Source organism: Zootermopsis nevadensis, unplaced genomic scaffold (assembly GCF_977971745.1).
Source record: "Zootermopsis nevadensis isolate Lab colony 2312 unplaced genomic scaffold, Znev_1.0 Znev_ptg000013l, whole genome shotgun sequence".
NCBI classification, from domain to species: domain Eukaryota; kingdom Metazoa; phylum Arthropoda; class Insecta; order Blattodea; family Termopsidae; genus Zootermopsis; species Zootermopsis nevadensis.
In genome coordinates, this window is record NW_028259145.1 from 95,161 (window position 1) to 117,800 (window position 22,640).

General features: G+C 35.9%; 1 protein-coding gene across 2 annotated transcripts; it reads right to left on the minus strand.

The window, feature by feature from the left end:
• Positions 1 to 2,737: 2,737 nt before the first annotated feature.
• Positions 2,738 to 22,632, minus strand: LOC110832274 (myeloid differentiation primary response protein MyD88). Of its 2 annotated transcripts, none has more exons than XM_087348327.1 (10): positions 22,491 to 22,632; positions 22,143 to 22,272; positions 17,915 to 18,099; positions 17,125 to 17,220; positions 12,996 to 13,123; positions 10,223 to 10,391; positions 8,873 to 9,038; positions 7,517 to 7,679; positions 6,990 to 7,119; positions 2,738 to 3,279 (listed from the first exon to the last, which is right to left on the minus strand). In XM_087348327.1, the coding sequence occupies exons 2-9, from the start codon at positions 22,268 to 22,270 to the stop codon at positions 6,997 to 6,999; spliced, it is 1,158 nt and encodes a 385-aa protein (XP_087204453.1). In that variant the 5' UTR covers positions 22,271 to 22,272; positions 22,491 to 22,632; the 3' UTR covers positions 2,738 to 3,279; positions 6,990 to 6,996. The 2 variants fall into 2 exon arrangements, with proteins under 2 accessions (XP_087204453.1, XP_087204452.1); XM_087348326.1 differs by having other exon boundaries at positions 2,738 to 5,765.
• Positions 22,633 to 22,640: the final 8 nt, after the last annotated feature.

Below are 22,640 nucleotides of genomic sequence, written 5' to 3' on the forward strand. Positions count from 1 at the left end.
TCAAAAATTTTCAAAATTTTCAAAAAATTAAAAGTTGCTGTAAATGGCATGAAACACGAAGAAAACTAAAGATTTTCGAAATTTTCGAAAAAAAATTTGAATTCAGAATTTTTGAAAATTTTTTGGTTTTCTGCGCTTTATGGACGATTTCCCACGTTTTTCGATTTTTCGAAAAAATTTAAATTTTGAAAAATTTTCGAAATTTTCAAAAAATTAAAAGTGGCTGTAAATGGCATGAAACGCGAAGAAAACTAAATATTTTCGAAATTTTCGAAAAAAATTTGAATTCAGAATTTTTCAAAAATTTTTGGTTTTGTGCGCTTTTTGGACGATTTCCCACGTTTTTCGATTTTTCGAAAATTTTCGAAAAATTGAAAATTTAAAAAAATAACCTAACCTAACCTAACCTAACATAACCTAACCTAACCTAACCTAACCTAACCTTACCTAACCTAACCTAGCATTTTCGACGATTTCCCGTTTTTCGAAATTTCCGAAAAAATTGAAATTTTCAAAAATTTCCAAAAAGTTTCAAAAAATTAAAAGTTGCTGTAAATGGCATGAAACCCGATGAAAACTAAAGATTTTCGAAATTTTCGAAAAAAAATTTGAATTCAGAATTTTTGAAAATTTTTTGGTTTTCTGCGCTTTATGGACGATTTCCCACGTTTTTCGATTTTTTGAAAATTTTCGAAAAAATTGAAATTTTCAAAATTTTTCGAAATATTCAAAAAATTAAAATTGGCTGTAAATGGCATGAAACGCGAAAAAAACTAAATATTTTCGAAATTTTCGAAACAAATTTTGAATTCAGAATTTTTCAAAAATTTTTGGTTTTGTGCGCTTTTTGGACGATTTCCCACGTTCTTCGATTTTTCGAAAATTTTCGAAAAATTTAAAATTTAAAAAAATAACCTAACCTAACCTAACCTAACCTAACGTAACCTAACGTAACCTAACCTAACGTAACCTAACCTTACCTAACCTAACCTAGCATTTTCGACGATTTCCCGTTTTTCGAAATTTCCGAAAATTTTCGAAAAAATTGAAATTTTCAAAATTTTTCAAAATGTTGCAAAAAATTAAAAGTTGCTGTAAATGGCATGAAACACGAAGAAAACTAAAGATTTTCGAAATTTTCGAAAAAAAATTTGAATTCAGAATTTTTGAAAAATTTTTGGTTTTCTGCGCTTGATGGACGATTTCCCACGTTTTTCCATTTTTCGAAAATTTTCGAAAAATTGAAAATTTAAAAAAATAACCTAACCTAACCTAACGTAACCTAACCTAACCTAAAATAACCTAACCTAACATAACCTAACCTAACTTAACCTAACCTTACCTTACCTAACCTAACCTAGCATTTTCGACGATTTCCCGTTTTACGAAATTTCCGAAAATGTTCGAAAAAATTGAAATTTTCAAAAATTTCCAAAAAGTTTCAAAAAATTAAAAGTTGCTGTAAATGGCATGAAACGCGAAGAAAACTAAAGATTTTCGAAATTTTCGAAAAAAAATTTTAATTCAGAATTTTTGAAAAATTTTTGGTTTTGTGCGCTTTATGGACGATTTCCCACGTTTTTCGATTTTTTGAAAATTTTCGAAAAAATTGAAATTTTCAAAAATTTTCGAAATTTTCAAAAAATTAAAAGTGGCTGTAAATGGCATGAAACGCGAAGAAAACTAAATATTTTCGAAATTTTCGAAAAAAAATTTGAATTCAGAATTTTTCAAAAATTTTTGGTTTTGTGCGCTTTTTGGACGATTTACCACGTTTTTCGATTTTTCGAAAATTTTCGAAAAATTGAAATTTTAAAAAAATAACCTAACCTAACCTAACCTAACCTACCCTAACGTAACCTAACCTAACCAAACATAACCTAACCTAACCTAACCTAAACTAACCTAACCTTACCTAACCTAGCATGTTCGACGATTTCCCGTTTTTCGAAATTTCCGAAAAAATTGAAATTTTAAATTTTTTTCGAAATTTTCAAAAAATTAAAAGTGGCTGTAAATGGCATGAAACGCGAAGAAAACTAAATATTTTCGAAATTTTCGAAAAAAATTTGAATTCAGAATTTTTAAAAAATTTTTGGTTTTGTGCGCTTTTTGGACGATTTCCCACGTTTTTCGATTTTTCGAAAAATTGAAAATTTAAAAAAATAACCTAACCTAACCTAACCGAACGTAAACTAACCTAACCTAACGTAACCTATCCTAACCTAACCCAACCTAACCAAACCTAGCCTAACCTAACCTAACCAAACCTATCCTAACCTAACTTAACCTAACCTAACTTTTTGGACGATTTCCCACGTTTTTCGATTTTTCGAAAAAATTGAAATTTAAAAAAACTAACCTAAGCTAACCTAACTTAACCTAACCTAGCTTTTTGGACGATTTCCTACGTTTTTCGAATTTTCGAAAAAATTGATATTTTCAAAAATTGTCGAAATTTTTAAAAAATTAAATGTGGCTGCAAATGGCATGAATCGCCCTAACCCCCTAGCGCCCTAACCTCCCGCGACCTTACCCCCAGCGCCCTAACCCACCCCCGCGCCCTAACCACCCGCGCCCAAACCACCCCCCCGCGCCCTAAATCCCACGCGCATTGCTGGAAATTGTCAAAAAAACACACAAAACCCAAAAATTTTGAAATTTTTCAAAATTTTTTGAAGTTTACATTTTTCAAATTCTTTAAGTTTTCTGCGTCCTTTCAAAGTAAAGAACTATATTGAGGAGACTTTATGGCCTTACAATTTAATGACATTGCACATTAAACAACAAAGGTCCTAATACAGATCCTTGAAAGATACCAGACAATAAATCAAAAGGAAATGACAAAACTCCAGAATAACGTACTTGCGAATGTCTGCTGGTTAGGTAACTAAGAAATCAATCATATAACCAGCAGACAGTTCATAGTCACCAAGTTTGTGCAAACGTAAGACATGCGAAACAACACTGATAAATGTTTTAATATTTTCCGTCAAATCACAATTTTTAATAAGATGATAAAATATAAAATATTTAAAATATAATTTCACGTTCCGCATCGAATGATCGATTTACAAATTGGAACGTCTCTTACGACATGTTTCGGTTATATTTAACCGTCTTCAGGTATAAATTAGATTGGTAAATTTAAAACTCGAATTACAATCCTTTACAATGTTATGCAGTTTATGGAAGATGTTCTTATCAGATTACTCTTATATATTAGAACGAAGGTATTGTTTTTTATATGGCGTGGTTCATCTGATGTTCATTATTAGTCTGTAAAGCAATGATTTAAAGAAAACATTAATAAATATGGAGTAATATAGAAAACAAAATGATGGAAGTAAATAAATGATAAAATCAACATAAAAGGCATCAGCTTGAGACTGGGAACAAGTGAAAGGGGAAAATAAATCCAAAAACGTAACCAGATTAGAAGTGGTGGATTTGGATTTACTAAAACCATGGCTATGAGATATATTGCTGACTGCATCCTTCTAGAGTGGACCTCTGATTTGATATGGGTGATATCTTATTGAGTGCCTCTCTTGCAGTAAAATGTGCAGTTGATGATTCGTTTGTCTTGAATTGATGATGTAGAGAGCTGACCTGTGACAGGTGTCAGACCTGAAGAATCTGACGTAGTTTCTTGGTCTGAAGGTATCTCGAAGACACTGGCAGAGAAATCTCTGGATTCAGTAATAGACGTAAGGAATGCAGGATCAGGAATGGCAGACCATTTTAACAAAAAAAAAATGTGATTCAGAAACATTACACTGAATCTGACACTTCAGAGATGAGATCAGACACTGGAATGTAGTGCATGAAACTGACACCACTCAAATTTCATAACTGGCTTTACCCAGATCAACTCATCACAAGGAATTTAAAAATATGCTTTCAGAAGCTTGGAAAATGCACTGTACAGAACAACATTATCTTCTTGTCAGCTGAAGTTTGTAACACTTCATAAAATTTCATGTGCTCCACACAACAATCCAAAATTGAGATATTTCCCTGCTGGTTTTCAGGGTATGAGGTGATTCAAAAGCCAGTCCATGGATATGAGTTTGTATGGAGTCTCTCTTCATTGTAATAATAGCTCATGAACATTTTACTTGTAGACTACTTTAAAAATAAAATATTGAGGTATAAAGGAACCTTCAGCATTAGAGAACACTATGAGAGGTATGGTTTTGCCTCTTTTAGTAGATTTTAAGGGTGGCCACACACGCTACGACTTACCGGAAGGCCTGCCTTCCGAGATTAAAGTCGGAAGGTAAGCCTCAAACCTCTGAGAGTTCACACACGTACAGACTTTGTGCTCAGTCTTTCATTCTCGAGTTGATGCTACGACATGTTCAGTGAAGTCGATGTGATTGTAATCAGTATTGCTGTTACTTTAATGTCCAAAAAACAAAAGAAAGCGAAATCATTCTAAGTGGGTTAGATAGACAAAAACATTCTCGCATAAATTTCTTGAATGAAATTCGGTTAGAGCCGACGGACTTGCATAACTACCTGGTCGTACAGAAAATCCTACATGTGGAAATACCATAGAGACGGATTACATACTTCTCCGCTCGCGCTGCTTCTTTTCCACTGTGACACTTTCTTCAACTCTTTTCTGTAAGAACTGCGCGTATTGTTGATACTCTTTACTATGCATAGTAATAGCTATGGTATCTTCAAATATGCAGAGTTTCTCGAGTGTTCGTGGAATACTGCTTGCTTTTCACATTGTATATAAAACAAGGCAGAGACCTGTACAACTCGATGAATTCAGAGATGAATTCATGAGGCCAGGATCTCATGTCAGCCATCACTCCAATAATGGTAATATAAAAATTGATGAAACAAACAGGGCTGTATAGTGCTGTGTTGACTGACTGAGATGACTAAATGCTACAAGCCTCTACCCTCCTCTTTCCCCATACACGTTACGACTTGTAAACACCCAGTAAACCTCAAGGTAAAAAATCAAGTTGCTGCAGATTTATCGGAGGCTCGGTTTCCAGCCAAATTCAACACACGCTCCGGTTGGCCTTCACAGACGTAAGCCTTCCAGTAAGCCGTAGCGTGTGGCCACCCTAAGACATGAACATTTTTACTGTCTTTCATGGCAGTAACATGACTAGCGTCATTAAACAGCAAACCTGAATTATCCATGTTATAACTGATACCTGGGGTTTGTTTAGTAAGCTACTAACTGCCATTGAGGCAAATCAAAATTAAGCATCTACTTCTTTCTCATTCAGTTCCTGAGTATGAAGAAACAGATTTACTCACCATTATACACTCGGTGTAGTACAATTTGCACCAATCTTCACCAGCCACATGTTTCTCTACACTGAATCTCAAACCAAAGGACTTGGATAGATTGTAAGCAACAATTTACACTTATTCTAATTGGTGAAGAATCTGCTACATCAGAGACTTGTAAACATGCTCAATGTGTTTCACTTCAGTGTCCTTCCCTAATTATGATGCAGGGATAAGATTGCCCATTTCAAAGTATCCTTTCATTATTCTAATATAACAATATTTTATTCAGGATACTATTTTCGTTTATTGCTTTTCTTACAGAAACAATGTCTATTCAGATAGCTTTAAATATTTTACTGAGATATTCGTTGAGTCCATTTGGTTGTGTAGTTCATGCAGGACTCAAAAAGAAAGTAGACATAATCTACAGACAAAAAATACTCCCTTCCTACAACGCATCTCCTACACCAAAACGTTGGTACACAAGGTGCACCAAGCTGAAAGAAAGTGGAAGAAAAATTACATTTTCTTTTGGTTTAACCACTTCTTGTAAATAAAAACCAGACCCATATTCTTACTCCACTATGTGTGTGTGCAGTAATAGTCTGCATTATCTGAAATTCAAAGCTGTGTCCTCTCTCTCACTACATGATCTGTCCAAGGCTTCCTTACACAAACTAAGAAGCAGTACAAAGAGGAGGTAACAGGACAATGAAGATAGTTACAGTTAATATTAATAGATCTTACAGTAGAATGAATCAAATGGATCTTACAGCAGATGTAAAGGTAATGGACCACACGAAATTGCTCAGGTTCAAATGTGGGGTTTTGTGAACATACTAATGAAGCTTTGGGCTCCATAAGAGCAGAGTATTTCCTGGCAGTTCAGTAAATATCAAATTTTCAAGTAAAACCAGCCGCAATGTGGAGTTTGAAGCATGTAAAACATCCTGTTTGTTTAAGACTAATCAACAAATTTAATATAAATCACCATCTAATAAAACTTTTTACAAATTCAATAATATTATGAATGGAACACTGATAAAAACTACCATTTTGAAACTACTCAATAACTTCAAAATATGCAATACTTTGATCCAACCAATTTTAAATGATAGGATTTTTACTACCATCATCATCATCACACAATCAAGGAGTTAGGGCGTATTGACCTTTTCCATCCCCATAGTCTAAGTCTCTTTTGCGATCTTCCAGAGTTTCTTTGTCCACATGGTGTGTAGTTTCTTAATAATTTGGGAAGTCTGTCCCTCTGCATTCTGCTAACACGTTGAAGCCAACTGTTTTCATATTTCAACATTTTGTCTAAAATGGGATCTGTTCTAACTCTTTAAGTAAGTCTTTCCAAGTGTACTTTGCAGCACATCTCACAAATGTCATCTCGGCAGCTGTAATTGTTTCTATCCTCGGTTTTTACTACATGAAGTTAATATTAAACTATTTGTTAAAAATCCATAAACTGGAACTCTTGTCTTCATTTGTAGTATCTTTCATTCCCAGCAGCTCCTAATATTATCCATAACTAATTCAAATATATTTTAGCCATTACTTATTACAATAGAGCGATGATTTTATAAACAAAATTAAGATAAGATGCCTCCTTCATGGAAGTTATTTCAGCTGGAAAACAAATTCTGAAACTCTGCCACGTTATTAAAGATTTCTGAACTATAAATACAGAAATATACGAAACCAAGACTTACCAATGAATCATGTGGCCTCAGCTAATTGTGGTTTTCTTTTTGATAATTTCTTAAATAGCTTTGTGAATGCCTTGTACTTCAAAGACTCCATACTTAATGACTTTTGCTTCTTTAAAAGTGGTGTTTCAAACTGAAATGATAGAAAAATGAAATGTAATGACACCATTCAATTTCAATTAGTTCTGCAAGTAATCTTATACAATGTGTGTGCTGGTGTGCAAGAGAAACTAAATTTTAAAGTCATAACTCTGAGGTACCACGTCTTCTACATGACATCATAAACAGGAAATATTAAGAATTAGTCCCATTTGCTATCAAACATGAATTTAAAAATCTATCAAAATTCCCACATGAATTACACTGAGACTGGACCCAGATCTCCATGACAAGAAGCTGATATCTTAAATGCCTGAAAAATGGCATAGCCATTTTCTGTAAGTGTACGCATGTGTATGTTAGTCAACATGAGGTCACCACATGCATAAGAAATTCTGTATACTCATTGTGAGCATTAGTAGATAACTTACACTTCTACCGTGAGAGCTTGACTTTTCACTTCCTAAACTGCACGTATCTGCAGTGTCCTCATCCTTCCAGTCAGAAGAAACTACCGTGTCTTGTTCCAACACAGGTTCAGCTTTGAAGCTACGGCTTTCCTCACCACTGGCTTTAACAGCTGGCAACTGAGCCCTAAAAGAACATACAACTGCATTATTAACATAGTGTATATGTATAGAATGGTAAAAGAATTTGTAAATGTATAATAAGTTCTTAACTTTTTTTTACCTTTCAACCCCTTGACACAGCTGGTGGCCAAAGAATTTATTATACTTAGACACAATGAAAGCTCCAGATCACATAAATTTTTGAATGCATTTTTATAACTACTGAAGAGCAGCCAAGTGTCAGGTCCGAAAAGAAGCCACGTGTGCACCGTGGTTGTAATTCTTTGTCATTGGTTCAGCCTACCACATGCAGCAGGGGCAATGAGCACTGGTAAAATTGTGCTGATTGGCAGGGGAACACAGAAACTCCTGCCCAGTAACAATTTGTCCATCACATACACTGGGAAAATTCAAGAGTGGCTGTTCACAATTTTAAAGTACGTAAAACAGAACTGTCAGCTTTATTTGACATGAAAGGCTTAGTATCTGTAACTTTATATTTGAAACCATTTTGTATGGTCTAGCGGTCAGAACACTAGCCTTGTAAGCCTGGGGTCCCGGGTTCAATTCCCGGTGGTGCTCAAATTTATAACTTGTGTTGGGCAAGGCCGTGGTCTAGGCATCACGGAGTTTTCCTCCGGGGGCTTCCCCGGTTTCTCCGTGGCATCCCAACAATTACTCCACTCACACACAGAAGAAGGCAATGGCAAACCACTTCTGATCATCTCTGCCAAGAATGTATATATGTATGAGCAGGTCCCTGACAACCTGAAGAGGTTGGAAGGATTCTGTTCATAATATATGGACCTGTCGTCAGACAGAACACTACAAATAAAATAAATAATATGCCAAACTATTTCTGTGTTGGCTTCCATTTGAGGAAACTTTCTAACGTACAAATAACTCCACTGTATCATATGATTTCTACTGATAAACCACAGCCAATTAGCTTTAGGTGTTGAGAGATAAGGGTTATGTTCTTTTCACTGACCTAGAAACACACACAAATTCAGACAAGAAGAGACTGCTTCTGAGTAAGAAACCTGCATAAACTAACCTACTCCAAGGAGCAGAGTCCTTCTGAAAAAGCCCGGGTTCACAAGATCTTTCCACCAAACCTCATTATACATTATAACATATGTTAGCTTCATCAACAATGTTAACTGCAAGACATGCATTTGGAAACTACAGTTATTCTACTTTCAATGCTTCAAATACCTGGAAGGTTGCAGACTTGAGGGAGAATGTACGGAGTTGTGCAGTTTTGTCCAAAAATCATACAGTTTTCCAGCCCGGGAGTAGTCAAGCCAGAAGTAGTAAGTCAACTCTGGAGGCAGCTGGCACCTCTGGTACATAATTGGTACAATTTTGCGTAATCTTTGATCTAGAAGAGATTGTAAATATAACAAACTCCATGAAGCAGTCCTTGATAAGCACAATCGCTTAGGTAGTTATAAAACTCCCTGCCTTTTATGAAAACCATGGGTTCATTACTGTGTTCATAAGAATCCATCACTGGTGTCTACTGGGAGCCAGATTAATCCTCTCACCTTTTCCCTGAGAATCATTTTAATATAATATTCTTATCTACACTTACATCTTCCAAATGGTCTCTTCCATTCAGGATTTCCAACCAAAATTCTGTATGTATTTATTATATTTCCTATGCTTCTAATAATATTTGTGGTAGAAATATACTAAATTTAAATGACTATAAGATAAAATTCTTACTTTTATTTTTATTATACAGAGCCATTTCTCCTTTTACATGACAGTAGTGTTCCTAGAAAACTCTAAGGTGTGGGAAAAGTGTGTTATAGAAACCATTGGATCAATTGGAATTTAGGGGTTAGGGGTAGAGATTTTGGATTCACCATCATGAATGAAATTTTTCTATAGTGGTTCATCAAATTGTTTATCTGAATGCATTAATTGTGTGTAATAATTTTTCATACGTGCACTTAGGGTTTTTTCCTCTGAATACGTTTATTTACTTTATTCCGACTATGTTATACCCAACATGCATGAAATGGAAACAGCTTTCTATTACAGTTGATCAATGTTGTTTCAAGACAGACAGCAATTATTTTTCCCCCATAACAACAGTATGTGCCGTAATATTACTGTATTTTCTACTTATCTGCTTTCCATAACCCATGGCAGAAATTTTAAATTTTCACCCAAAAATGTTTTCATCATAAACTGTAAGAAAGAACAAACAATTATGCAAACAGCTGTGACATGTGTGAAAGGAAAAATATATAATTTTCTTGTGCTACTAAAACTTTGGGGGGGGGGGGGGGGGGGGGTTAAGCATGTAAATAGAAAGAGAAATTTAATATGAAAAGGTTATCAATGCTGCATTAACTCTTCTTCTGGATTTTGCAAATTAATTCTTACTATTCAGAATGCCTTAATTTCAATGCCGTAACTACAGGAACTGTTCAGTGCTGAATAACATTGAAGAATAATTATGTATGGTCCAGGTAAACCATTCACAATATCACAAGTCAAGAGGAGAAACACCTAGGAATTATAACTTCTAGAAACACGAATCTCGACACTCACCAATTCCAAGTGCTGTAGCAAAGGTCACAAAGAATCTATTTGCTTCACTTTTGAGGAAATTAGGTGAAGCTATGACAATCAACCGGTTGCACCGCTTAGCAATTAGGCGCATGATGGCCTCATGTTCAAAGGTCAGACCACCCACCAAGTCACGATCTCGCAAACATAGCTGTTACAGAAAGAAAATTCTCATTAAATCTGGAATCTCAATGAACTGGATGTCTCACACCTAAATGAAATTAATATTGGTTTAGTAAGTATGAATCCATTCTATTGCAGGCTTAAGAACTCCACTAAATAGGTACCACATTAACTGATATTTTAGTATCACCATTTGTGTTTATTCTCAGAAGTAATTTTTAAATCCAGTAAAAGCATCTGTTATTTCTCAGATCTTCATAAAAATAAAATGAACTGAAATAATTAAATTGCTTATTTATTATGACAGACTTATAAATATGCATTCCTGCTGATAAAACAGTTAACAAAATATTATTTGTTATTTGTGTTTATTCTCAGATGGGAATCTTATTAAACACTGTTGGAATAAATTCAGTAGCACCAACAGACTAAATAATGTATATCAGCCCTCTAGTCCACTTGATAGTAAACATACCCCCTGCACCACACCAGAAACGACTTCCCCTCGCAGGGCACTTCTCCTGATCTGTGGACAGTATATCAGCTGATGTGCACTTTTAGAATGTATACAACTATACATCTGTAAAAAGTAAAGTAAAGCTGTCCCATTACACACCATGTAAGTGCTTGGGGGGGGGGTTACTCCCTACTCAGTTAACCTCGCACTAGATATGGGTGACTGGCCAACATCACGCTCTGGCAGTGCTTTACCCCCAAGAAAGGACCCCGGCACCCATTCGATAGGAGGCTGGATGGGCCTCAGCCAGTCTGGACACAGAGGCTAGAGGCAAAATCCCCTGCCCCTGTTGGGGATTGAACCCCCGTCATATTACACATTGGTGAAAACTGGAATTAGCACTGAATGACAATTCTTCCAATACATTTTATCACTTTGCATTAAGTTTTCAGAAAGTTTGTGCTGGGAGCAGAAAGGTGTTGACTATTTATCAATCTTAGTAATATAAAAACTAAGTATCAATAAATACTGTATCTGCCATTTTTGTTTTCTTGAAACCTTATAATAGATCATTGAATCAAAATGAGAAATTTTAAGAAAAAGAAAAACATAAAACAAGATGGACCTACAAATGCTTCAACTACGCAAGACCAACAAAAGCAACATAAATATGATGACAGCTATCTCCAATCTCCTTAACACCCTATTCTCAAACACCTGCAATCTGTGTTCCTCCCTCTGAGTGAGAGCATGTTTTGCACCCATACAAAACAACAGGAAAATTATTGTTATTCATACTTTAATTTTCAGGTTATTAGAAATCAGACAAAATATTTTGAACTGAGAAGTAGCAAGCATTTCTGGAATTTAGTCTCCTCCTAACTTCCTCAAGAACATAATTTTTGATTTGTTATTCTCATACTACAGAATATATTTTCAGTCCAACTGAACTGTCTGTGTGATACCGTGTGGCTCCAGAGATTAACGTATCTCGCAAACATTCTTTTAAAGATAAATTTATCATCCAAAGGTATAACAACAATAACTATGTCAGCATATGAAAGAAGAAAGTCCTCCTTATGCAAACTGAGTTTTGGAGGACGTGTTGAAAAAATGCCAGATAATGTTTTCTGATACTGAACAACTGAATAAAACAGAAGGTAAAATAAATGATGGTGTTCTTTTCGACATAATGAAACATTTATTAAAGTAACAACTTACAGTGAAAGGATATTTTCCACTTGTGGTAGGTTTTCCATGTTTGTCAGATACGGATTTCCAAATATATATGACAAATCCCTTGTAGTCAAGAAGCAAGTGAATCCATCATATTAGGTAAGTACAACATAAACTGTATCCTCAAGAATAGGGTGGATTTAATTACAATTTCTGTACACAGGTTTATAAATTAATAATAATTACTAAAACATAAATATTTGTTTTAAGGGTTGGCAAAAATATTTGATTACAAAAATAGTTTTGAAGAAACATAAATTCTGAGAATCTCTGCTATGGAACAAACCCACAATTAGCAAGATTATTTTAATGAACAGGATAACTAACAGTGATTAAAATTAATGCAGAACGTCCATCCCCACACAGGATTCAAACCAACAGCCCCAGTGTTTGCTCAACTCAAGGTTATGCATACCTTAAGCCACGTGGCTACACAATCAGTTAGTAAAAACAACTTTATTATTTATCAAGGGAATTTCAGCAAAATTAAAGCAATTCAATTTGAAGATTGGCAATAAAAGATATCCCAATGAAAATAATTAGTATCACATCAATCTGAAAATTAATTATATCATAACATTAATAGTAAAATAAAATAACTGCTCTGTATGAAGAAAAGAGATTGGCCGTACATTAAAACAAACTGCTGGGGGGAAGAGACATAAAGTAACAAAGCAGTGGAGAAAACTACGATTTGCAATATGTATCTTTTGTGATTAAATAAAAAAAAAAAAAAGATTGGTGAGATGAATGGCACACACGGTATACATGAGAAGATTTTGATTTGAAAACTCAAGGTAGGTATACTGTCTATATCATTCTGTATTTAATGTGACTACTGAAAGATCTCATACACAAATCTTAAAGTTAATTCAGGCATGCAGGACTAATCTGTACACTAACAAAACAGACAATTCTACAAATTCATCACTTCAGTACCTTCAATCCATAATCTGTTTCCATCCTATCCACAATCTGTGTTGCAAAATCTTGATCCTCCTCGGCAAACAGTAGAAAGGCATCATAATGCTGTGGTTCCAAACCCTGTTCTAGTCTATACACATCCGCTGGAAAATAAGAGCAGTCCACTACAGAATCTTGATTTACAGCTTCATGCCTAAAGATGGTTGTCTTCAGACTCATCGCCATGAAAACCTCAAATCCTACTTGATACCTGATAGATACTTGTACCAACATGCACTATACTGCATGTTTTTTAAACACCAACATGCAATCTATTTCGCAGATTTTGTTAAAACCGACAGCACCCGTCTTGGAACAAGATGTACTAAACTTGAGAGAATGGCAACATCTAAAACATTAGCCACCATAATGCTCACAAAGCTGAAGTAACACTTCTCCCTTTTAAATTTTCTTTTCATTCCCTCCCATTTAAATTTGTTCATCATGACATAAGCTAACTGTACAGCTATTAGCTACAGACATCTCTCAAAACATAAATAAACAAACTTTAAAACATAACAAATTAGTCTCCTACGCTATACAAGCAACAAGCTGTGTATCACCAGTGGCCATTTTCCAAAAGAATTCCCTTCCCTTCCCCTCCATGCGAGCTACATGTCCAGCCCAACAGAGCTTCCTTGATTTCACTATCCTCACTATGCTAGGTGACCCGTACAATTCATGCAGCTCCTTATCATGCATTATTCTAAATTCCCCAATTATTTGATCCCCCCTACGTCTAAATATCTTCCCGGGCGCGTTGTTTTCAAACACTTGTAATTTATGTTCTTCCTTAAGGTAAGAGACCATATTTCACAGCCATACAAGACAACAGCCAAAATTATTGTTTTATATATCCTGATCTTCAGTGTTATGGACAGTAAATGAGATGATGACAGTTTTTGAACTGAATAAAAACAAGCATTCCCCAAATGTATTCTACTCTTACTTTCATCCTGAACCTCATTTCTCTTTCTTACTGTTGTTCCCAGATACTTAAATTTTTAAACATTATCAAATGATGTGTTACTTATAAGTATGTTCCACCAGTGTTGCTGATGTTGATCCCATATTACGCACATGTGTTTAGTTTTGTCTGCATTTACTTCTAGACCTATTTCCTTTGCTAGCCTGTAGGAGAGCTTCTACATTTTTGGTTATGGTACCTACCCCATCCCCCAGCAAATTGACATCAACATAGGAAAGTACCTGGTGAAGACCATTCAATTTCAGCCCTTCCTGATTCCCCCTGACCTTTCTGATGACATGTTCTAGAGCAAAATTAAAAAGCACTGGGGACAAAGCATCCCCCTGTTTTAGGCCACTGTGCACTGGGAAGGGATCCCACAGTACGTTACCTATACAAACTCTACTAGATAACCCATCCATACACATCTTAAAAAATAATCAATCAGGTTTCTTTGGTATCCCAAACTCCATCAAAATTCCATACAATACCTCTCTTCTGAGTCATGCCTTCCTAAAGTCCACAAATAGTTGGTGAACTGACCCATTATACTCCCACTTTTTTCTTTAAAAATTTGTCGAATTGATCATCTGTGATAGTTCCATTCATAAATGGTGCTAACCATGCCAGAAGAATATTCAATAAAATTTTGTATGACGCTGACAAAAGAGAGATAACTCGGAAGTAAATGCAATCAGTTTTGTCACCTGTTTTATAGATAGGAACAACAATTGACTCCTTACATTATTGTGGTAGTACTTCCTGGTTCCAAATTGAGACTATAAGTTCATGTATCTCTGAGTGCAGTGTCCTACCACCTGCATGGATTAGTTCTGCAGGAATTGAGTCGATGCCTGGAGATTTATGACATTTTAATTTCCCAATGGCAATTTAAACTTCCTTAAGGCTCGGATCCAGGACGGAGAGCTCTGCTTTTTAAATGTATCAATTATGTGAATGTTTAGTAACTTACTAAAGTAATCTTTCCATCCATCTATGATGCCATGTGAGTCTGCAAGCAGAACCCCATTCTCATTCTTGATCAAATGAGTCCTAGGTTTGTACCACTTCTTAAATTCACTTATGCCCCTGTACAATTCTCTAATGTTTTAATTTTTTCTGTTAGTTTCCAGCTTCCCTATTTGATCTTTTAGATACTCCCTCTTCTTATTCCTCAAAGTACTGCTGGTTCTGTTCCGTTCCTTACACTGACATACCATACACTGTTTTTCCAAGTATGGGCCTGCAGCCATTGCAATCTAACCTGCTTCCTCCGTCTTACCAAAATAGAGCATTCTTCATCAAACCATGCTTTATTTCCCAAAATTTTATGATACCCTACACTCTCCACAGCTGAAATGTTCATCTTATCCCGTATATTTTCCCAGGCCTTATTGACGTCTACTTCCCTATTCCCTGAACTCTCGTCAATGTTTTCTAGGATTACAAACCTATTTGAAATTTTTACCTGATACTCTTGCTTAGTTTCTACATTGATCCATCTTTTGTTGTTAAATTTCTCAATCCTGTATATCTGCCCTGCCTGTTTTTGAACCGAGAGTCTTGCTCTAAATTTTGCTATCACTAAGTAATGGTCAGTATCACAGTCCGCTTCCCTATAAGATCGCACATCTGATCAATTACAACATGATCAATATTTGATTATGGGTCACACCATCAGGGGAAGTCCAAGTGTGCTCATGGATATCAAGATGTAGGAATGTTGTGCTTTTGACAATAAGATTTTTGGATGCGGCAATCTCACCCCATTGTCATTACTAAATTCATGTAAACTCTAACTCCCTATAGTTGGTTTGAATATATCCTCCGAAACAATTTTGGTATTGAAGTCTCATAGCAGAATTTTCATGTCGTAAGTACTAAACTGATCAAATACATGCTCCAATTCTCCATAAAAGGTATCTTTTATATTATCATCCTTATCTTCAGTTGGTGGGTGCACATTTACAGTAATAATGTCACACCATCAACCACAAATGATCACGTATGACAGCCTATCATTAACAAATTTTACTTTTCTAACTGCATGCTGAAGATCTCTTTTCACTAAAAAAAACCTGTTCCCAGGCAGTGGTCCTTATTCCCTTTTCCATGGGGTAATACAGGCCCACCCAACCTGTAGCTCGTGGGCAACATGTTGCCCACAGAGACATTTTAAATAAGAAAACGTCTTTTAACCCTATCCCTAACAACAGCACGGTAGAATGCCGAAGCAATTCCACCTGTTTCCTGGCAAACTATGAAAGAAAAGTTACCACAAATTCCATACTCCCAAATGACCCTATCATAAATCCTTATTGTTAGCAGTTGTTCTTTGCCGGGATTAAAATACCTTTGTCGACGATTGGCGACGCGTATTGTTACAGGGAATTTTTCTAGTTAACGACTTGCAGATATGCAGGCACCGGCTTCTTTCTGATATTTTCATTGCTGGTGCAAAAGATCACACCCAAGTTCAATCTATGCAATAATATTTTAAAAAGGTTATTAGTTTTTTTATTTATGGAGCCATACATTACTAATTCATTTTGTAAAAATGTGCTAAAAATAAACACACCCTAGCCTAGGTTGTGAATTGAATTTTTTTACTAATTTTTCACATTATCATCAGTATATTTTTATTGTATATAATATATAGAAAAATATGCAGATAAAAGTATATATACACACACACACACACACACGTATACTTATACATTCAACATTTTATGTATTGAGCTTCACGTTGCCTGCATACAGACCAAATTTTGCCGAAGTTGCCCACACAACAAAAAAGGTTGGGCAAGCCTGGTGTAAGATGTAGTTCCCCTTTGTTGGTCTTCCATCATCAGGCCATCTAACCTCCCGTATTCCTTCAATATCCAAACTATACTCCCCTACCTCAACTACTCATGTATCCCAAATCTAAAACTTCTTGACGATGGTGAAGAGTCAATTGAATAAAAATTTTCTTGGATATTATCCATCGTTTAGTAATAAAACGTAAAAAACGTAAAACAACGTTTCGGAGATGGGGCTCTATCTCCGTCTTCAGGTTCCTACTCAGTTGGGCCCACTAGATAGAGCTAATCCCTATCTCCCGCGCCCCTGTTCTATATGTTACAAAAACACACTCACCTACTGTTAAGATTTGTTCATCAATCTCAGCATCCAATTCTGTAGCAGATGCTTTGGTTCTGTCCTTTCCTTTTAAAAAATTAACAGCATCACGCTCTGAAATGATACAGAATGTCTGTATGTAGTACATTCTCAAACACCTAAACATTGTCAATAAATAAATAAACATAAATACATGAAAATCTGAAAGCGATTCAAGGGAAACGCCAAATTACACATGATGTCAGGCACTTAAATAATCATACGATCATAACAATCAGCAATATTAGTGAGTTTTTGCGGTGCACTTAATTAAAAAGCATGGGGTTAAAAACTGTTGAGAGGAAAAATATTGAACTTTTCTAGAAACTGGAGAAAAATACTACTGACATCTGCAAAATGTTATATTAGGTTTATGAGGGAATAATGAGTAGAACACAAGCTTTCAAGTGGGTAAAGTATTTAAAGTTAGAGGCAAATGAAAATATGGCTGTTGAATATAATTTCAAAATGTGATTCAAACTAAGGAAGAGACTGACATTTTAGAGGAGTGACTTGTAATGAGAACCAAATCTTCTAGTACAATCAAAAAACAAATTTCCGAAGTCTTCAATGGAAAGATCCAGTCTTCTGGACCAAGAATAGTGTTTTAAAAAAGTAAAGCAGTCCCACTATACGCCATTTAGGCGCTTGGGGGGAGAGATTTACCTCCTACTCATTCTTAACCTCAGCATTAGACAAACTGACATTTTAATACAGAGCCTAGATATATAAGATGATGAATCTATGAAGACTGAAGGTAGTTTCTTACCTATCATATTTTCTGTATCACTCACAACATCCCAACGATCCAACTGACCAAGAATGGACCTTAAAAGACCCAATGATCCTTGTCGCCAATGGCTTAACACTTGTGCTGTTGGGTCAGGTTTTGACCCTATCAGAACCACTGTCTGACCATTCAGACCGACCAACTGGGCCAAACCTCGCCAGTCCCTGCAAAATCATAAAATTCAAGAACCCGTACCTCTTCACATAAATAACTTTACAACACACAACCTCATCAGATAACAACTATAATTAACTCTTCCCCTGTCCTTTGCTTTTGGTACAGCCTGCAAAAGAACCCTGGATAGGGCTACGCCTGTCATGAAGGATAAGGCTTCAACAAACAAATGAAACAGTAAATTTCATTTTTATTACCACACAATGAAGTGTTGCTGTAATGCTTTACATTTGTGATCAAGAGGTACCAAGTTAAAATCTTGGCCAGGTCACTCACTCTCCAGACTTGCGGTTTTTCACTTTTTCACATCTTCCTCAGTTTCTCAAAGCAAATCCCAGGATATCTTGAAATAACTCAATCCATCAATCAAAATCCAATCACCTTATGATAGTAATAGCAGGTGGCATAATCGCCTACATTCCTTCATAACAGAAAATAATCCGCTGATAACACAAAACTAACGCATATAATCCCTCTGCTACCATGGAAGGAACTGAGTGAACTCTTCCTTGACAAGCTCATAGTCATTCAGCTAGTCAAGAAATTCCCTGCTTTCTATGGAAGTCTAAAATTCATTACAATGTGCACATATTCCATAACTGTGTAACATTTCACACCTTGCTAGTCATTTTTATGATGAGGAGTTGTTACTCTTGCCACACCAACAAACTGGAGGACCACCCCCTATCAACCGTATGCAACAACTTTTTAATATACAGCAGAGCGCCGACTATTCAGGGCCCAGATATCCAAGGAGTGGATTATCCACGATCTCAGAATGTCTCTAATATGAAATTATATTTCTCTTAACTACTCGCAACACTGTCTAAAATTGAACGCAACTAGATTCATTGCCTCCACTTAAAATTTTGTATCTTTTGCAATGTGAGTGTGTACGTTTCTTTGTGTAAATGCGTCCTGTTTTGCTTACATACATGATGACAATTCTAATAAAGCACAATTTGAATTAACAGTGTTTCTTGACTATCTGGGTTCCTGCTTCCCCCAATTACCACAGATAATCAGTAGTCTACTGTATTCAGTTACCCCTCCATATCTGCAGACAGTCACCTTCAAACTTCCAAAAAGGAAACAATTAGCGTAAGAACCGATACACAACGCGTAAACCTCAGAGCCATTTACCTGTATTCTACTCTAAGAAATATATCGAACTTCCTTTCGGATCACAACACCAGATCACACTGGAAAAGTCATATGAATGGTTGTTCTAACGCAATGCGGTGTTACAACCCACAAGACTACATGCTTCATAATGTTACTAGTTCAAAAATTTATAACAACCTACAAGTGACTGGTGTTACTTTATACCTAAAAACTACATCTCACCTCTACATTTCCATATGGCAACACTGTAACATAACAAAGAATATCACTGACTCTTTCCATTACACTTTATTACACACTACGCAATTAAGTAAATATTCAACGAATCATTAACCGCCTAATCACACAGCTGGAACCAATTTGACTACAATTTCTGGATTCCAAAAGCAATCAATTTTTCACATCTCTCACAACATAAAACTAACTCAGCAAATACTTGAAGATCCCTTCGTTCCCTTCAAAATAAATCCAAATGTATTCAGAGCAAAGATACAAAAAAACATCCACAATCAAAGAGATAAATAGCCATTACAATGGAAATACTAACATAACGCCTACAATAAAATCAGTTTAAAAATAATATGGTATAAAGGGATACTAGTACTGTTTGTGACTGTAATCTTGGGACTTGAGGGGTGAGGAAGTGGGGTGAAGGAGGAAGGAAGAAAGATAGTGTCGGCCATGCAGTACAGCATCATTTCAGATCAGTGACCATGTGAAAAAATTAGCTATATAACCAAATTCCGCCACTGAAACCCAGAGAGAAGGTCTACAAAATTGATCACATCTTGGAAAAAGGCGGCCATACAGTCGTTAGACTACCTCCATACATGTGTGATTTAAATCTCATAGAACTTGCATGGGCGAAAATAAAGAGAATCGTGCGCGAAAACAACGTCACAGTAGATGAGCCAGCAAGTGACGAAAGATGCAGTGGCCAAAGGAAAACTGGGAAGGGTCGAAGCCAATGTTGGGAAAGAGACGGCATCCTTCCAGATGTGATAAACCGTATTGTCATTAATCTCAATCCTGGCACTGACAGTTACAGTGATACTGGCTCTCAAAGTGACTGCGACAACAATGAAACTGCCAGTGAGTACAACAATACTACACCTGATGAAGACACTGACATGGAGCTTGCACAGCCACTACAGAGTACATAGTGAATGTTTTTGCTTAGGTAGTAGTCTAATTCCTTATGTCTTGCAAGTCTCAAGGTTACAGTCGCGAACAGTAACTGATATGGTGAATAAAGGGACCTGATGGGCTTGCACATTCTTTGCAAAAAAGTGTAGAAATAAATGCATAATAAAAACATCTGTCTGTCCAACTGCAAGTTTAATTTCTGAAACTACTCAACTTATTCCAATAGAATTTGATATTTGTGGCATACTTAACATGTAGACATTCACATCAGTCCAATATAATGCCTTTTTGCACAAAGCATAAATTGAACATTCAATTTGTTTAGAAAAGAACTCATCAGACAAGATGGACACAAGAAGAAATACCTCATTAAAATTTGCATTGGTAACTTAAGGAACAATTCTGATGTAAACAGCTGTCATCTATATTGTAGTCTGGTAAACATTCTATGACATGTCAAAGATACTTGTTGCCTGCATCATCAGTCATTGCCCAGGTGATGGAGGTAGCAGGTTCCTCTGAAATGCCAGTAAACTTCTACCACACTAGAGCCATCTTCGTTCTTGCTGCCAAGAGAACTGCAGGTCCTAATTCCGATGTAGTACACATTTAACAATATACAACAAAAATAATTATGAGTTTCTTCGTACAATAAGGCGAGCGTAGCATTGGTTCTGCTACAAACAAATTGTAGCCACAATAAATCAGCATCATGGTCACCAAGGCATCCACTGATAAAGGTAAATACAACTGTCACTTCCCAGCACCCAGCAGAAACTGCATGACTGCAGCAACTGAGCAGTAGTCGCTAAAAGTATTCACACAACAGTGCAAACGTGTCTAACACCATGTTAAGAACTAGTTATTGCTGTGTGTTGGATATGGTTCTGATACATATTGTTGAACAGCATATTTTCTGTATTGCTTTTACGTCAAATGTGGTTCCACTGGAACACTGCTGTAAATTTCCCAGAATCACAATAGGCATCCATAAACTTGTTAAGAAAGCAAGGTCTACTAGGTCACTTGTGCAGAAGATACCACTCTAAAAATGCCATTGGTTACCCAGGGAAAACCAAACAAAATAGAGGCTAGATTAGAACACCACAAAAAGCACTGAGGCTGGCACCTCAAACTCATCAGCATTGAAAGTACTGAAGCTACTTAAACTTCAGCCATACAAGGTAACTACATTTCATGCTTTCCAACATTGTGACCCAGCTAGTGGAATTCATTTCTGCAACTGGTGTTTGCAGCCAATTCATGATGGTGAAGAAGACCCTCATTTGAGTTCTTTCCTGACAAACTGTGGTTTCATTTGCACAGACATGTTTCCTCAAATAATAATCAGTACTGGAGTTTAATCAATGAAGTTTGTCTTCATGGTACAATTTCAACCTATTTAAATGGTACAGACCTTGTGTGTTTGTACGCAGAGAGCATTTTCAACACAATTTACACATAGATTAGTTGACTGCATTGTTTTTATTGGGCGATTCATTAATGATATCAAGAATATCTTGTAGTGCTCGTTGGTGAGTCATGCAATCCCACCTGGGAAATTGGATGTGACAGTTGCATTTAACTTTGATAATGGTTGTACTGTACTTCTACATCTAACTTTCCAGTTTTCCCATATTACAATAGTTTGTAGGTAAATGTTCAAATTATGGCAAAAGTAAACACATTTCTCTTTATCACTTGTACAACACAGCCACTCTACCATACAATTTCTTTGATCCAGGTACAAGGCACCACTTACCTCGGTATATCTTCATCAGTTGGAATAACTTTCAATGGATTCAAGAGAGATGAAATGACTTCCCTTGTGGCAGTGTGAAGAGCAGCAAGGGGAACTTGAAACAGGTCAGAATCTTCAGCACCAGCCATGTCTTCAAGGAAAAAAAAAATACATTGATATGAAACCCGTTAATATTTAATTCGATCACTACGGCCATTCATTAACATTATCTGTCAAAAGGTTGATAAATGTAATGATTTGTCAATGACCACGTATATAACACACCATGAAATTCTTGCCAATTTGACATAAATTAACCTAATTTAACATTAGATAATGAAATTCTCAATCGGATGCTACATAACATACCTCTCTGCCATTGCAATTACCCCCTAACCACTTTAACAATTTACAAACTGTAGCGCAAGTATATACACACTCCAAACAGTCTACGACATGAGATCTCTGGTACAGATGATCAGCACAGATCCCCAAAATATTTAGCACAGATAACAACTA

What these genes read in the sequence shown, in the direction of transcription:
- LOC110832274 (XM_087348327.1), bottom strand. Translation starts at nt 22,270, where the DNA reads ATGGCTGGTGCTGAAGATTCTGACCTGTTTCAAGTTCCCCTTGCTGCT. An exon ending in AAACAGATTATGGATTGAAG is followed by an intron (nt 10,392 to 12,995) that starts GTACTGAAGTGA and finishes TTTCTGTAACAG; the next exon opens with CTATGTTTGCGAGATCGTGA. An exon ending in CAAGCTCTCACGGTAGAAGT is followed by an intron (nt 7,120 to 7,516) that starts GTAAGTTATCTA and finishes CTATCATTTCAG; the next exon opens with TTTGAAACACCACTTTTAAA.